Raw genomic sequence first — 17873 nt, 5'->3', positions numbered from 1 at the left:
TTCTTAATCCTTTAAATAGTTCAGTTTTTCTTACCAAATTTTGATATTGTAAATACTGTTTTAATTTTAAGTGTGAGGCTTTCTTAATGTTTTCAAGACTACTTTTTAACAGGAACTTTAAGTACATCTGTAAATAGTATAAGACACTCATAATAACAATTCCCAGATTTTACTTTCATACAATGATTGCAATATACAGCTAAACCAAATACAACTCTATATGGTCAGTCACTTTACTGTGGCTAAAAATGTACACAACATAATAAACAATACTACTTTACCACAAGGCTTTATTGTTTTTTAAATAACAAAATACAGATGCTGAATAAGCATTATCCAGTATCTGAACTATTTAACTAAAGAATAGCAGGGCACTAAGAGTTGCCACTATGAACAGTACTGAAGTTTATTACCAATAATTGGTCTATGAGAGATAAATGCCTTGATTTTACTTTGTAATTTTTCAGGTATCTGATGATCTCACTCATGCATAAATTGTGAAAACATTAAGAAAGCCTCACTCTTAAATTAAAACAGCATTTACAGTATCAAAATTTGGTAAGAAAAACTGAACTATTTAAAAGATATGGGTGTGTGAGAAAGCTTGCAGTAGCTTCTTGTGGGTCGGTGGTTCTTTCCAGGGTTCTGACTTCACCATTAATACTACCCGCCATGCATAGCCTATCATGTGCTGAAAAATGGCGTTAAACCCTACAACAACAACAAAAACCCTACAACAACAACAACAAGTCGATCTATGACTTAATGGAACAGTTGTAGAAAAAATTGTCAACTGCCTTTGTAAGTGAACAGTGAATTTAAAAAAAATAATTAAAGGCTGTTAAATATTGAGTAATTTATATTTTTTTATAAAAATGTTCCCCAATGTTTTCATACAGAGTACAGTATTGGACAAATTTATTTAACTTCAGAGCCATCGGAAAACATTTGTTTTATCACAACACAATCTTTTAAATAGAATGGCTCGTGATAAAATCAGTTGTAATTAATTGTCATTATTTTTTTGTTGTTGTTTAATCAGATCTTAAATGAAATTACAACTAAACATTCCTGTGCATTGAACATGTTTAACACCATTTCTCAGTGCAAGGCACGTTATATATGGCGGCCAGTATAACTGGCGAGGAAGAACGAGAGGAAAATCCAGGTAAGAACCACCAACCCATAAGAAGCTACTGGCAACTTTCTCACATATCCAAGACTTTGAGCACACGCAGACAGGTGACATGTAAGTGATCAATAAAGGTTTGCTCTTTAGACCACTAGAAGACTTGGGGGTGGGGGCTGTGCATTGATAAGTCTCAGAAACAAAATTACATTGCTGAAAGAAAAAACAAGTATTCATTTAATTATTAAAGTGGAAAATCATTTGAACATTTTGCGAAGTGAATATGGAATACTCAGCTGTGGTTTTGTTTTATCCCCATGCTGAGACACAAGTCACTAAACAGTTGCTTTCTTTTCCTTTCTGTTCAGGTGATTGAGCCAAAGGATGAGTTGAAGACCCCAATGAAGAAGAAAAATCATCACTTCATTTTCTTTTTTGGATCGGAAAATTAGTAAGTTTATTGAAGAATATCATTAGTTGTAGTACATGTCCTGCACACATACAGTAGTTAAAATTCTTACGTTACTAAAACGTTCCCAAGAAATAGAATAATTAAAGAGAATTTTATGAAATAGAAAATCATATATGTGCATTAATTTGGAGCAAGCAAGCAGGTGTCTTAAATCCAATTTAGATTTTGTTTCAGCATGTGTTTTGTTTCAGAAGCTTGCAAAAATATGTACTTTTACTTTTTATAACTACGAAAATTTCTTTTTTTTTTTTTTTTGTTGAAAAAATTTAAATATACAAGCATGACATTTTTGCATTTTAAACCCTTTCTTTTACTAACTTTTGTCGATCTACAATTAAGGGCAGTAGACGATATATTGCAATACAAGCCTAGTAGTACCAGTATACATGATTTGTTTTCCTTGCCTTCACTGGAGCATGATTCTGGATACACCACCATCTTATATTGTGCTAAGCGTCATTACCAATGTGGCAGCCACAAAGTATGAACCCATGAAGAGCTTGATAGCAAAGAGTTCCATTGGGAATAGTTTTTCACAAGAGAGTTAAGTATTGATACAGTTAACAAGACTGTTGAGGTCTTTATTGTGTGTAAAAATAAAATTAAACATGCAGGTGGAACTACAAACCTGGCAACACATTTTTAGCTTCACCATCTATCAATCCCAATCATCCAGCTATTAGTAAGTTACAAAAAAGTGACTCAGCCCCCAGTACAGTGGTGGAAGGTTCCAGTAAACACTTGCCAATGTTTCAGGTATGATTGTAAGTATGCAAGATGCACAGAATAAATACAAATCTTCATTTCCAAGGGCCACAACTACAAGGCATGCCATGCCCAGTTTCGTCTTTAATGATTTGCTTCCTCATAGTGTTGTGTCCTAAACAGTTCTTAAACTTTTTGCTTGACCTACAATATATTGTACCATCTAGACATATCTTCTCCAGGACAGCTTTCCTGATATGGAATTAAAATTCGAAGAGGATCCAAAATCCTGTTTGCCCCTCAAATTGAAAGTTGCATTAAAAACTGACTCTTGGACATTTGTAACAATAACTGCACGTTTTATTTCTCTTTATTGGAAACTTCAAATGTTGCAATACAAGCACTGATTCTAAGAATTACACATTTGTAAATATTGTTGCAGTTCTTTTGTCAGTTGTTAATGAATGGGGGAATTCCATCCAATCTTCCAGTGGTAACTGGCGATGCTTCCGACATCAGAGGCTGAATGTGACTCTCTGCAGCAATGCATAAACGCTAAATTTAAATAACTTTAAATTTCTGATGGAGTTCTTACATCTTTGTTTGCACCACAGCATGTACATCCATTTGTAGTTCCAGAAACCTTTCAATCATGTCATCTGCCAAATTCCATTGAGTACAAACATTGAGAATAAATTTGTATTTTGTTATGTTTAGGAGGTCAGTTTTGTCTCTTGAGTATTCCTGCAACAACTGCAGTGTGGTGAAAAAAGTGGAATTTTTTTCTGATCACGCCAGTGTATCTACTAACTGTATTGATTTTCAGAGCTTTCTGGGCATCTAAATTTAGTTCATTTACAAACTGCACAGCTCCCATTGTTGTATAATGCACCTTCAGATCTGGGTCTGTACTGTTTGTTATGGGTAATCTGATTAGCAAACAGCATAGATCCTGATCTTCCAATGCAGTTTGCAGTTGGTCTTGACTTGTAGCGAGTAGATACAGTAGTATTGCTAGGTACTGTTGCTTAGTGACATTAGCATAGTACACAAGTACATAACTGTGGTTCTTTTCCTTCAGCGCCTGGATTCCAGAAGATAGTATATTCCATTACATGTCTAACAAGGAAAGGTTTTTGTTGACCACCCGAGTGCCACGTGGTTTTAAAGAGGCGATTGAAGCCATGGAAGATGCCGTTAAAGCTTTGCCAGAGCAGGTACAACATAGAACAATTTCTTAACAGCATAGAAGAATTTCTTTACAACATAAAATGATTTCCTTACAGCATAGAAAGATTTCCTTACAGCCTACAAAAATTTCCTTACATTACAGAAATATTTGTTTACAGCATAGAATGATTTCATTATGTAATGATTTTCATAGGTGCTATCACAGCATAGAATACACCTCTATTCTACCGTTGTTTTCTCTGGTAGAATGATATGCATGAAGGTTTCTCATTAAAATAATTCAGCCCCTTCTAGAATCAACCAAGGTGTCTCATTAAAATAATTCAACCCCTTCTAGAATTAGCCAAGGTGTCTCATTAAAATAATTCAGCCCCTTCTATCAGCTGTTGTTCCTATGAGGCCAACACAGGAATTGAATTGCAGTGGAATGTAATAACAGAGTTATCTGGGTCTCATGGAGGGCACTGAATTATAGAGTGAAGTATGAACTTTGTGATTCGGCAGAACACATCCATGCAGCCTCGAGTGAACAGAATACAGTATGAAAATTTCCATTTGCCCAATCATAAGTTTAAAATTTAGTATCCTGAAGCATTGATATGTTTTCCACTATTAAATGCTTTCCAACCATTTTACCCACCCCATCCAACCCCACCCCACGGAAAAAACCTTAATGGATATGCATGCTTTGGAAGCTCAACCCCATTTGCTTCATAGAACGATCTTTATAAAAGAACCAACAATTTATTGCATTATTTTGGTCTGGTAGTAACTGATCAGGATAAATGGAATTTGGCTCATGATAAATTTTCAGACTGCTCCATTTCTTTTTTTTTTCCTTCTCTCCAGTTCAGTACAGTTACAGATGTATAAATGGTTAAAAGAACAGTACAGTTACAGATGTATAAATGGTTAAAAGAACAGTACAGTTACAGATGTATAAATGGTTAAAAGAACAGTACAGTTACAGATGTATAAATGGTTAAAAGAACAGTACAGTTACAGATGTATAAATGGTTAAAAGAACAGTACAATTTTTTTTCCTGAGATACTTCAGCGCATAACCATATGCTTGACTTGGTGGGGGGGGAACGCGTCGTCTATTTCTGCAACTGCATACACTGTATATATGCTGACCAACTTTCGTGGTGAGAACACTTTGGATGCAAAGTCATTTAGAAGAAAAAAATGAGTTTGATCCCAACAGATTTATACTGAATAAAAAATAAAACACCAAGCAACGTAATTGTATCAATATTTAATTTACTTGACAAAAGTTCAGAATATCTAATCATATTTTTTTATGTATCCATTGTTGGTACGTGTTAGTGTTAGAACATTTTTGAGGTAGATGTAAGGGAAGTCAGTTTTGTTCAAAATTTACAATGAGAAATATTTGTATTAATGGATTGATGCAACATATTAAAGAATCAGATTTTTTGGAATGTTCAATTACAATTAACGTACAAAAGTAGTGTCCAAATTACTCCTTTTTTAACTTCCAGGGGGCTTCAGCCCCTCTAGTCCCTCCACCAGGACATTGCCCTTGACACACATTTTACCTAGGTGGCCCCCTTGACACGCAGCCTACTTTTCGTTATTGTGGTTTTTCCAACTTTAACCCGTGAATTCATAGTTTTGTACTCGGGAGACACTACACGTATCAATACTTGTGCTTCAAGCTTCTTTTACATAAATGCATGCAATTTCATTTAGCCTTTATATCATCGTACACTGTCAGAGTAGGTTATTTCCATCTTCATTGTCGATGTCAGTCTATCATTTTCTTGTTCAGATAACGTTAATGCTTATCATTTAAAGTGAGTTTTTACAAATTGGGAATAAATATTTATATTTGAACTTGTAATCAGTTAATCATAATATTTGTAAGTATACTGGATTCACTTTCATCACTTAATCATAATATTTGTAAGTATACTGGATTCACTGACTTAAAGACCATTCTGGTGGCCTAGTGGTTAGAGCGCCCACCTCGGATGCGGGAGGTCCTGGGTTTGATCCCCAGCCGAGTCATACCAAAGACTTACAAAAATGGTACTAACAGCTACCTCGTTTGGCACTCAGCATTAATAGGTTAGTGTTAGGACTGGTCAGCCTGATGTCAGGATAATGTGACTGGGTGGGACATCATACTACATGTCTGCGGCATGATGCCGCCGTGCTAGACATCACTATAAACTGTCACAATGTAGACCTCGTAGTGATATGGCTGAAAAATTGTTAAAGCTACGTTAAAAATCCAAATCACACACACACACACTGACTTGAAGTCCTTATTTAGGTTCTTGTCTAGTTTTTATGCTGGTCTGTCAAACTGCGTAGACAACTATTTATTCCAGTGAAGTGTGCCGAGCCAGCTAACTTTGACACATGTCACTAATTTGTAGGTGACAAGTTTCAGTCTATCCCCCTGTAAGCTTGTAGCCCCCAGCCGACATCAGTGCTAAAACTGGGCCCATATTTGTGTGGGCACTATGTATTTTCACAAAACAAGACACGTAGTTCTTATTATGCTCTGGATAATTCAGTAAACTTCCTTAATGTTGTGTGCAAAAAGTGCTTTTGTTAAATATTAGAATTAGACATTGCATACATTGGATGCAGATGACAAAGTATTTACCTTCTGTGTAGGCCTTGCAACCACACCTTTACTGAAAATAGACACTTCCAGCAACTGGAAAATGACAGTGAGCAGTCTTATTTACATTGAAAACTTATTTGGCTTGAAATGCGATGAAGGTTTTTCAGTTCTACGTATTTTACCTTACTATTTTTATCTTCATTTGCTAACGTAGAGTTATACAGCCTCAGCAAATTACAGTATATATCGCATGTGCTCAACTTGCAGATTTATCAACAATCATTGAGTAAAATCTGTTATTTCCAAAACACATATCGTTGTATTTCTCTCTATCCATCTGTCTGTTTTCCTGTCAGTAATGTGAATAAAATAAAGTCTGCTTAATAGGCTGTTTTCGTGTAAAATAAATATAACACAATTTTAAGAAATGTTTCGTGTTTTATTTTACTTTATTTTTAAACTTTTATTTTGATAAATATGCACAAGTTCCAATCTCCAAATTTGTCCAACCCTGGTAAGATGTATTAAGCAGTGATTTCAGAAATAAAATTCATGAACATAATGGACCCATTACAGAAATCAGTGAATTCACTATTATTCCTGGGATACCATTTTTTGTGGGTATGCAGAACCACAAAGTTTAAATTCATAATAAAACAATCATAACTGATATTCAAAACCTGTCCCTCTCCCCTACCAGTTTGCGATGGTAATGTATGTGTTTTATTGTTTTAATACAGAGGTTTTTTTATAATGCTGAGAAATATATATTGAGATGTTTTTGAACGATGAAGAACAATGAAAATCGATTGCTCATGATTTTATTCATATGTTTTGTGTCCTTTACTTCCCAAAACATATGTGATTTTTCTTTATAACAATGCATATTTACTGAAACTTTAAGCAGTCAAATGAAATTTGAGAAATGTTTGTGAAAGGATTGAAGTTCAAACCAATATATCACATAATGTTAGTCACTATTTATCCATGAATACTTACCACATATTAATTGACTTATGAAAGCACCGTATTATCTACTGTTAGACATTGTTCCATTCTGAATAGATATATTGAAAATAAAGACATTGTTCCATAGATATATTGAAGATAAAGCAATTACCATGTCCTATCCAAACATAAGTTGTTTCATAAATTTAAAAAAGAAACGTTCACCGCAGTTTTATTTCTTTTGGTCACAAGTACTATTCACTGTTTGATTGAGCGAATGGAACACAAGGGCACATTGTTATTACTAAATATGATTCATACCTGAAACACACTGCTGAATAAACAGTCAGTAAATAGTCTTGCTTTGTCTGAAACCAGTCCAGTCAGATCAGAGATCTGACGCATGTCCATCTTGTTTGAAATTGCTTAAAGGTCATTTTGAGGTCAGTAGAGACATTATTACTTTCCACTGTCCGCTCAAGTTAATTGAAAAAAAATTACTGTATACCATTCATGAAACAATGAAATTTGAAACCTACAAAGTTGAAGTGATTTATAGTACTGTAGTCACCACCTAGAAGGTTACTGCTTTTACAGCAGGATATTGATCTTATAAGAGAGGAGGCCTTTATTTATAGAGGATCACACAAATGTGCATAATAAAACTTCTTTCACTTTGTAAACTGAAAATACTTGACATTTTCTACTGTTTTTTTAACCACCGTACATCATTCATTGGGAATTTGTGATTATTACATAAAATGCTCATGTTTACAAGGAAGTGAGCTTGTCATATATTTGACTGGTTTGTGATCAAGTACTCTTTCCAGTACATTTCATGATCTAAGGTCAGAGATACAGTTACATTTTATGGTGACTGGATGCCATGCCTACATGAGTAGAACAATTCTGTGCTTCTCAGCTGTTAGCTTTCATGATCTTGATAATTATTGATGAAAATTAATTAATTATCTAAAGTGACAAAACCTAGTATCTAAGGCATACACCATAGTAAGGGTAATTGGATTATTTAGATGCTTTTATAGATTAAAGTTCGTTAATTGAATGTTGGAACAAATGTCTGTGTGTTGAATTCGGAAATCAACAAATATTTGAAAGATTTCTACTTGTAACCCTCGTTACGTGGATGCTCAGGAGGGTACAATATGTCATTTTTTGCACTAATATGCTGGCCATATTAGTTGGGTGTATGCCAGAGAGAGGTACTTTCGAATGCAAACTCTCTGATCGAAAGGGATTCTGGCTGCATAAAGTGGGTGGCTGCTGGTCAACCGGGACTTTCAAGAGGAGGACAAGTGTATAACAGGATCCATGCCTATAGCTATTGTGTTATACCAGCTTTCTTGAGAAAGAAAGTTTGTATGTTTGTTTAATTTCTTCGTCCATTCATCCAGTTGTTGCATTCCTTGTAATAACACTTTGTTTTAACCATTAATGATACAACTGTCAAATTTGGTTTATGTTGGCAGTAAGTTTTTTTCGATTTCAAAGCAACTCAAGCTGCTCAGTGCAAATCCTGTTAGAGCTTTCAGGCAGGATTGTAATAAGAAAATATGTTGTTTCTGAAGTTGATTAGGCTGTGTTTGTTTCAGTACTTTATATACAGCCATAAGACAGTGTTTCATGTTCTGATATGCATCTGTTCCTAATTTCATCTTAACACAATAACTTAAGTTTTGTGTCATCCGCTTTTACCAAACTTTGTAAATAACTTGCATTTTTGGTAAGGTTGAAGTGTCTCACTTTGAGGTCAACACATTTTGGTCAAGGTGGAAAAATAGAATGATGGCAGATAATTCTGATAGTTCTTTTATAAGACCATTACAAGTTTCTGTCTTGTTTCCATTAATAAGCCATGTCACAATGATTCAGGTATGCCCATTAGTAGAAAGTGAATCTTGTACTTAAGAGTTGACATGGAAAATTGACTTGGCAATTTTTCCTGTTTTAGTCACAAATCAGAATGCAGGACCTTCCCTCTATTGACGAGGAACTGGCTCAAATATTCCCAAATAAATCCTTCAGCGCACCTGCAAGAAAAGCAAAGGAGACTCCAGTGAAAAAGGTATAAAGATTGAAAGTAATGCTACATAAAAAATGACATATTTCTATGGTGAATTTAGATGTTGTAGCACATTCCATATGCAGTCTGTTGATTTGTTGTGCATTGAATATGTTGATTTCCTTAATGTTTTTGTGTAGTGAACACCCATTTATATGCCCTCATAATGTGCATATAACACAGTGTATACATGGATTATTAGCTATATACAGTGTGACCCCGCCATTGCATGCTCCGTTATAACACAAATTCAGATATAACATGATTGTGGCATGACTCCCAAAATTTTTCTCATACATGAAAACAACAATTTTCTTTCTTAAAAGTACAAAAAGTAACATGTAGAGAGTTTATAATTTTGGGGTAAAGATCATGTATGAATTATAACATGAGACGATTGTGGCATGGCTCCTGCAATTTCATATATATATCTTTTTATCCGAACTTAAAGAGTAGTTTTTTCTTCTTAAAAGTTTGAAAAGTAACACGTAAAAGGTTTATTCAGGGATCACAATAAGCTTTGCCAATGTCGCAAATTGTGATTTATTTTCTTTACGGGTGACAAATTATACCATCTGGTGGTTTTTTTTGCAACATTGTTGACTGTTTAAACTTGTGTTGTGCAATCTTGGGTTTGGTGTGAAGAAATTCAGAGTCACCATGATCGGAAGTCGCAAACTTCACACAATGCACTGGAATTTATCTGTTGTTACATAAACAAATTCTTTGTTCATGTTGAGAAACCATTTTAACAGGGCATTGTTATATCATAATCCGCTTATTTGGACATCTGACCGTAGTAGTGTATGCTGTGAGATCTCCGATTTTTGTTTTTGTTGACATTTCTGTTAGAAGAGATCAATCAGATGAGGCATTATATCACAGTGGATCTCTTGGATGAAATAGTGTCAGGCTATTGGCTGCTTGCTAGCAGTTAGTTTATTTGGACTGATTGTGGATCTCTTGGATGAAATAGTGTCAGGCTATTGGCTGCTTGCTATTTGGACTGATTGTGGATGATTCCTCCTTTCACTCAGAATTAAATCCTTCACATTCTCTGTAGTAATCCATGTCAGAACAGAACATGCATCACTCCACTATCGTAAATGTCTCAAAACACCACCCAGAATGAATATTTACTTGTTGGCCTTTCCAGTAGTCTTGCTACCCGGACTAGCTACAATTAACCAACCTTTAAAGACAGGAACAGTAATTGCTACAATTGACCAACTGACACCTAATTCCTTTTGTTTTTAAAATGTACCCAGAATAATTAGTTTCGCTGAAACTTTCAACAAAACTGATTCCCTTTGAAGCACCAATCGTTCTGTATAAATACTGATGTGATGTGATTTTGATTTTTAACTTAACTTTAACAATTTTGCAGTCATATCGCTATGATGTCTGCAGAGTGGCAGTTTATAGTGATGTCTAGCACTGGGGCATCATGCCGCAGACATGTAGCATGATGTCCCACCCAGTCACATTATCCTGACACCAGGCTGACCAGTCCTAACACTAACCTCTTAAATGCTGAACGCTAAGCGAGGCAGCTGTTAATACCATGTATAAATACTAAGCAAATGATTAAAAAATTCAGTCTTAATATTCTACAATTATTTGATGTTGCCACCTCAATAAGAAACAGACATTTGTTTGATGCTTCAAAGCTGCCCTTTAGCGGTAACTTGAATAACATGCACACTTCATCAAAAAAGCTGATTACAGTCTTCAATAAAAACAAAGAACCTTTCATCAAAGGAAGTGGCACCAAACTTAAATAAATAAATGCAATGCAATCTGATGGATTGTTGCATTTTCCAAAATGACTGGAACACGTTTATTTTTCTGTGAAAGTTTCATTTTTGAAGAGGAAAAAATTATGCTTATATTGTAGCCAGCGGTGACTTAAAACGCAAATTAAATTTCCAATCTTTTGAAACTATAAATGTCTGGTCGTGAAGTTAATTGAAGATGGGGTGTCTACCAGAGAGTCTCGGCCAGTTGAATTACATGTGGCTTATAAACAAGTATAGCCACGTGCTAATGGTGGCAATTTTAGTGAATTGTTTTGTGACAATTTGATAGAGATCAGACGAGGACTTCCAATTTGTTTATTTATAAATATATATATATATATATATATATATATATATATATATATATATATATATATATATATATATATGTGTGTGTGTGTGTGTGTTATTTGTTGTTTCTAAAGGGATGTGAGTTATACATAAAATTTATGACATATTATCTTTACTTGAATTCTTGGATTTATTATATACTTGTACAGTACTTAACGGGTTATGGATTGTACTACACAACTCTAAGTTGTCAATATACAGGTGTTTTTCAGACTAATTTGCCTTTATTTAATCAAAAGCATGTATTTGTGCACCCACTTTCTTTTACCCAAACACCCATCGTGACATTTTAGGTAAATTTATTGTTTTCTTCAGCTAACTGACGTTGCTTGGTTATAACACAGTTTGGTTTATAACACCATCAGGTTCTGTGGACTCCAATCACTACGTTATAGTGGGGTCACACTGTATTAATATAATAATTTTTATACCAACATAAGCTAACTTGTAATGAATTAATTACCTCATAATCCTAATCATTATGGCTCAAATTTCATTGTTAGTGTATATTGTGAATTTTGTTGAAGTTGAAGTAGTTACCTTCCTTCATCCAAAATAAAATCCTGCAGAATGACTGGTGCATCAGGGTTGATTAATTTAAATGTAGCCTTCTTTTTGGGTGAATACTTTCCTCTGATAATAAACCACTCTAAATCATTTTTCTATATAATAAAATGTTTTTATATTTGAATCATAAATTTGATATGTTGCACCTTTTTTCTGGTACGTTTTTTGACAAACTGTCTCCCTTGTGTTCCTCTTTCAATTGAAGTTGATCATGGATACCTTTATAGAGATCTATACATTTTTTATGCTTATCATTGTTTTGAAATGGATGGACAGAATTCCCTCATTATAACACTGATCAGGTACATACTGTATTTTCCAGCCTATAAGTCGATACTTTTTGACTGGAAAGTAAGGTCTTCGCCTTATACTCCAAATCGACTTTATATATGGATTATGTCATTGAAATTGCATCAACTTGTATATATGGATTACTGTATGCTTATGCTATTAAAATGGCTCTATATTCTGCATAATAGAAAACAGGTCACATAGAAGTACAAATTCTTGTTCAGTTACTATATCAATAAATTGTTATAAACTAATATGACTGCATTTATATTTATAAGTTTTGTCATTATTTAGTTTGCATTCTGCATGTATTTTCATATTTCTCAAACATGAAATAAAACAATACCGGTAAATAATTCAGTGGGCTGTATAGCACACGTACGGTCTATGCTCTATAGTGTACTGTACAAATTCAAAGCACATTGTTTGTTCAGAAAAAAAGATATGAAATAATATTCATCTTTTTTAACCATTCCTGATCACATTTTAGCAACTGGTCCATTGATATTTGATTTTCCAGTGTACTGTTGGACACACGCGAGCGATTACCGCTATAGCTTTTTCATTGATATAATTGATCCTAGAAAGGGATGTAATCCATATTAACTTGAGCGTTCTATGATTATTTATATAATACCATAGATTATGCTTTCTACTGAATCACCCAAATCATATGTTTATAATCGTATTTCACAAACTTTCTCAAATATGGTTTAGACTAAACTAAAATCAGATATATAGATGGACTTGCATTTCAGTTTAAAGCAAATTGTGACGTCAACACATCACCTATATTCATTCTGAACCAGCTGTCATTTTGGTGTCTCTCTTTGATTATACCGGTAGTTGATAAATTGGTCTCTGGTTTCCATCAACAATCAAGCCAGTTGCTGCAATTGTTTAAACCTTGATATTGGCTTTGGCTACCAATACTAGTTAACCTTATTGCCGGTACTCCATTGTTCTTTATGATTAATCCGCATCAATTATGATACCCGTTTTTAATATCGAGTATGCTACCCATTTTTAATATCAAATGGATTAAGAATCACATGAAATGATGCCCACTCCCTTCTCTGGATGTAAATAAATGATGATAAATTAGAAGATTATGTCTTGACACAACACGCTTTGTGTTGTGGAATGAACTTGTACTCAAGGCAAAGGAAATCACAGCTGAATGTGGAATTATGTCATGGTATTTTAGGTTCATACAAAGAAGGGGCCTTAGTATAAGACAATGCACTGTTATGGCACAGAAACTACCAGTAGACTTTCTGGAAAAATTGAACAATTTCCATGAGTATGTTCAAGACAAGAATATGACTGACAATTTAGAAATGACTAACTTGTGGACGAGGTGCCGTTAACATTCGACAGTCAAATGAACAGAACAGTTAAAGGATCTAAGTCTTACTATTAGGACAACGGGTCATGTAGTTCTCTCATGTTATGCTGATGGCAGAAAGTTGCCATCATTGTTGATTTTTAAAAGAAAAACAATGCCAAAGGAGAAATTCCCCAATGGAATAATGATTGAAATAAATGCAACAGGATGGATGGACAATAACATGATGGGGAAGTGGTTAGATAGATGTTTCGCACATCGAGCATGTGGATTTTTCTTAACTATGAAGTCTCTCTTCATTATGGATTCTGTGTGTGCACAAACATCAGTGCCAAGACAAAAGGTGAAGATTGAAACCAAGAAGACGTCATTAGGCATGATCTCAGTTGGTATGACAAAATTACTACAACCATTAAACATTTCTGTTAATCGCTGTTTCAAAGCTGAGCTTCAGAAGTTGTGGAAACGTTGGATGATGGCAGGCGAGCACAGCTTCACAAACACTGGACATATGTAGCATGCTACATATTCCCAGGTTGCACATTGGGTTATTGATGCATGGGATAGTGTTCCTGAATCGGCTATTGGGAATTTCTTTGCTAGAGCAGAAATTGTCAGCAGGATAGAGAAGCCAGATGATGATGACAAGATGTAGACAGACGATAATTAGAACATTTCCAATGATCTGAGCCCTGAGATACTGGGGAAGATTTTAGGTGAACTCTTAATCATTTGTTTCTTAATACTACAGGTAATAAAATGAATTACAACATCGATGTGCTTTCAGTTATAATTGACATGTTAAATAATATGTATTATAAAACTGTTCATTTGTGTAAATTTGATATAGCATTTCATACATATGTTAAAGTATAATAAAAAGTATTTTTATTTATTTTTTCGTTTGTAACTTTGTTTTCTGTCTTTTAATTTTCTTCACAATTCTGTTTTCCTTATGAATAGCCTCAAATCCCTATTGTTAGCCACATTGAGTTTATCACATCTGTTGAATTTTGCACTCAAAGACTGGTTTCAACTGGAATAATCAGGTTAAAGCTTTAGACCTTTAATTAACATGTACATAGTATGTACATCCATGTGACTCTTGTTGCAATGGATATCATAATTAAAACAGGCATGGACTGTTTGTTCAGCTGTGTCAGTTGATAATGGAATATATAGCAGTGCCTTGTACAGGAGTAAAATCACAAACAATGTTAGCATCATTGATGCAATTTCAAGATTGCCAGTAATATGGAATATCACAGTGAAACCATTATTATTCATGAAACCGTAAGTTACTAGTGTGAAAAAACGAGGCCAAGTTATTGACCTGACCTTGTCTTATACTCCAAATCATCTTATATATGAACAAAGGATGGAACATTTACAAAATTAGTGAATTCGACTTATACTTCGCATCGACTAATAGGCTGGCAAATGCGGTAATATGTATAAATTTACTTGCACTTGATGCAGTGGGATTCATGGCTATACCAGCCATATAATGAGGGAGTTCTGTACATCAGTGATAGAATAACATGTTTAGCATTAAGTGTTTACAATATTTGAACCACTTCTGAGCCTCTTTTAATCCTCTCAGCTGGCAGTCTTTTTGGTTTCTCCCATCATATCATTGCTGTAATTCTCCTGTGATGATCCCTCTTCCCTGTCAAATATTTGTCTGCAAAAGACTTTGCCAATGGCAAGCCCACCCACTGGGCATCTGTCTTTGATTTGGGCTGATCATGGGAGAAATACATACTTGTGTCACCATATCATTAATTTTGCATGTCTTTATTCTTTTTGTCCTCTGTAGCAACGCAAGTCTGTAGATTCTGCATTACCTAGGAAACGTAAATCATCTGGGGCCTTGAGTAATGAGGCTACAGAAAATAAAACTCCAGTAGAGAAGGTGAAAAAAAGAAAAGTTTCAGAAGGTGGAGACAATGAAGTCATTGAAAATCAGGTGAGAGTATTGCTGGTTGGTTTGTTTGTTTGCTTGTTTTATTGATATAATTCATTTTCTCTTCGGACATGGAATTGTTACAAAGCAACAAGGTCCCTGTGAGCAATATGCCAGGTCATGGTGGCTGTGGTTAGACTATAGTAGACTTGCTATTGTATGCAAGTTCATAGTTCCATTACAGTCCATGTCACAGTCAAGTAACTTGGTGATTGGATGCACCCCTAGGTGACAACAACTGCAGTATTCACATAATAGCCGGGCAAGGATGATTTTAAAGAAGGGGTTTTAAATATGTCTAATAATGTTGTTTTTATTTGTAAGATTGGTCCCACTTTATCATGAAGGTTTACTTAATAGTGCCGGTTAGAAAACTGGGCTTGTCAAGTGTGTGAGATTTGTTTTTGTTTGGTTTACTGGCACTTTGGCTATATGCTGCAGAAATGGGCTTTTAGTGCCATTCCCAAGGACACATTGAGGCAGCCAACGTAGGGTTGCCTCGACAGGTATCGAACCTGTGAACGTTGGATTATGGGTCTAATGCTCAATCAGCTGAGCTGCCATGGCTTCCTCAAGTGTACAAATTGTCATCCCAGAAGTACCCTTCCAATAAGTGAGTCAGGTTACAAATCGAGCACCATTGGTCTTGGCTAAATGTTGTGGCACATTTTGATCTTTGCACAGAAATTGGGTAGGTTAGTAGTAATTGATTAGGGATGCATGTAAATGAGAACATGGCTAATCTTTCTGCCTTTTGTCTTTGTCTCTATGGAGGGTTGACAAGGCATAAAAATGACTTTCTTTGCTACCATCATTGTTGTATTGCTGCCATCATTGTTGTATTGCTACCATTATATTTGTTTTCTTTGATGTCAATATTTAATTTTTGTAATTATATCCATTCTGCATTTTCTTCTGCATGTTTGACCCAATAAGTGCATTTGCACACCATTCAAAAATAAGTCATATTGTTTAATTCAGAACATATAAGTTTTTTTAACTTACCTGGTTGAAACTGGGCATCATGAACTTCTGGGCATCATGAAGTTTGAACAAAGACTTGATAGTTTCTACAGGAAGAGAATGGTACAATTACAGTTCTTTGATTGAAATTGCAGTCCTTAAATTCATGCTGGGCCTCGCAAAGTCCTTAAAGATATGACAGGCCTTGAAAAGTCCTTGATTTTTTTAAAATGCACTTTGTACATGAATGTTTCAAGAATTAATATATCAGTTTAAAGCGTGTGATTTAGTTTGTGGCTGATTACATTTCTCAGTTGATTTTGATTTATTTATGTAAAGCTCTACCAGAAAAGATGTTCATTCCATCTGGCACTTTTAAATTTTCCTCATTCTACAATATTCTTTCATAAACTTACAATGCATGTAGTACACCTAGAATGGAAAGTTTTTTTTGAGGTTATAGGATTGGTGGCCTTGTCTAAATTCTGACAAGATTTGTATGTTTGTTCTTTCCTATGGGGAATATTTGTTCACCAGGTGAAGGGTATATGTGAAGCTGTATACAGTCAGATGTTGTGAATGCTATTTGATTTCTCATTCAGTCCTTATGCGTTTCTCAAAACTTGGTTATCAAACTTCTTCAGTATTCCGTGTAGACATTTTTATTATGGTTATAAACCATTGTTAAAAGTTGCGTGGATGAGGTAATTCATGTTTTTATGTTGCATTTGCATTCCGCGCTAATAAAGTAAGTAGCATACAAATATTTATGGACACAAGTCATTGGTCAGAGAATCGTGTGGATAATGGTGGCTTGAAAGTATGTCACTATATCAGTATGCATTGTTATAGTACCATATTACAAGTCATATTGGTACAAACTCTTCTGTATTAGTATTTTAATTGGATCAATTGTGGAACTATTTTTTTTTTAGTTTACTTAAAATATTACTTAGAGATATGAAATAACACTAATTATTTTTAAAAAAGCAATCAGATGTATAGTTTGATAGTAACTGATGGTCGGTTGTGGTCAAATAAGCCTGATCCAGAACTTCAACTTATAGCAGGCAAAGAGCTGGACTTGTTCATCTTTAAATGCAAGGATGATTGTAACATTGAAAAAAATGTTACCTACATTACATAGATGCTTTGAATGTAGTATCTATTCAGGAAGGATTACAAGAAATCTTGCCCCTTTATAAACTAAATTAAGCAAGAAAATTGGGGGGGACCCTGAGTGGCTGAGTGGTCTAAAGTGCTATCCGTTACGGATCACTGCCATCTCACCTCTATGTGGGTTCGAGTCTTGGATTTGGCCATTGTGGGTATGTGAGAAAGCTTGCCAGTAGCTTCTCAAGGGTCGGTGGTACTTTCTGGGCTTTTCCCGGGTTCTTCCTCCACCATTAATACTGGCCGCCATGTATAGACTATCATGTGCCGAAAAATGGCATTAAA

At 34.8% G+C, this 17873-nt stretch overlaps 1 protein-coding gene across 4 annotated transcripts in view; it reads left to right on the top strand.

Moving 5' to 3' along the window:
• Nucleotides 1–17873, top strand: part of LOC149797731 (uncharacterized) — a 119406-nt gene that overhangs the window by 1942 nt on the left and 99591 nt on the right. For 2 of the 4 annotated variants that reach the window (XM_089962674.1, XM_089962672.1), the window contains exons 3-6: nucleotides 1498–1580; nucleotides 3388–3523; nucleotides 9020–9133; nucleotides 15306–15455. In XM_089962674.1, the coding sequence (XP_089818800.1) occupies nucleotides 1498–1580; nucleotides 3388–3523; nucleotides 9020–9133; nucleotides 15306–15455 (483 nt within the window). The remainder of the gene's footprint in view (nucleotides 1–1497; nucleotides 1581–3387; nucleotides 3524–9019; nucleotides 9134–15305; nucleotides 15456–17873) is intronic. The other 2 variants (XM_089962673.1, XM_089962675.1) reach the window with 2 other exon arrangements.

Source organism: Sinohyriopsis cumingii, chromosome 6, assembly GCF_028554795.1.
Source record: "Sinohyriopsis cumingii isolate HCF-2022 chromosome 6, ASM2855479v2, whole genome shotgun sequence".
Lineage (NCBI taxonomy): Eukaryota > Metazoa > Mollusca > Bivalvia > Unionida > Unionidae > Sinohyriopsis > Sinohyriopsis cumingii.
This window is presented reverse-complemented; position numbering and strand designations above follow the sequence as displayed.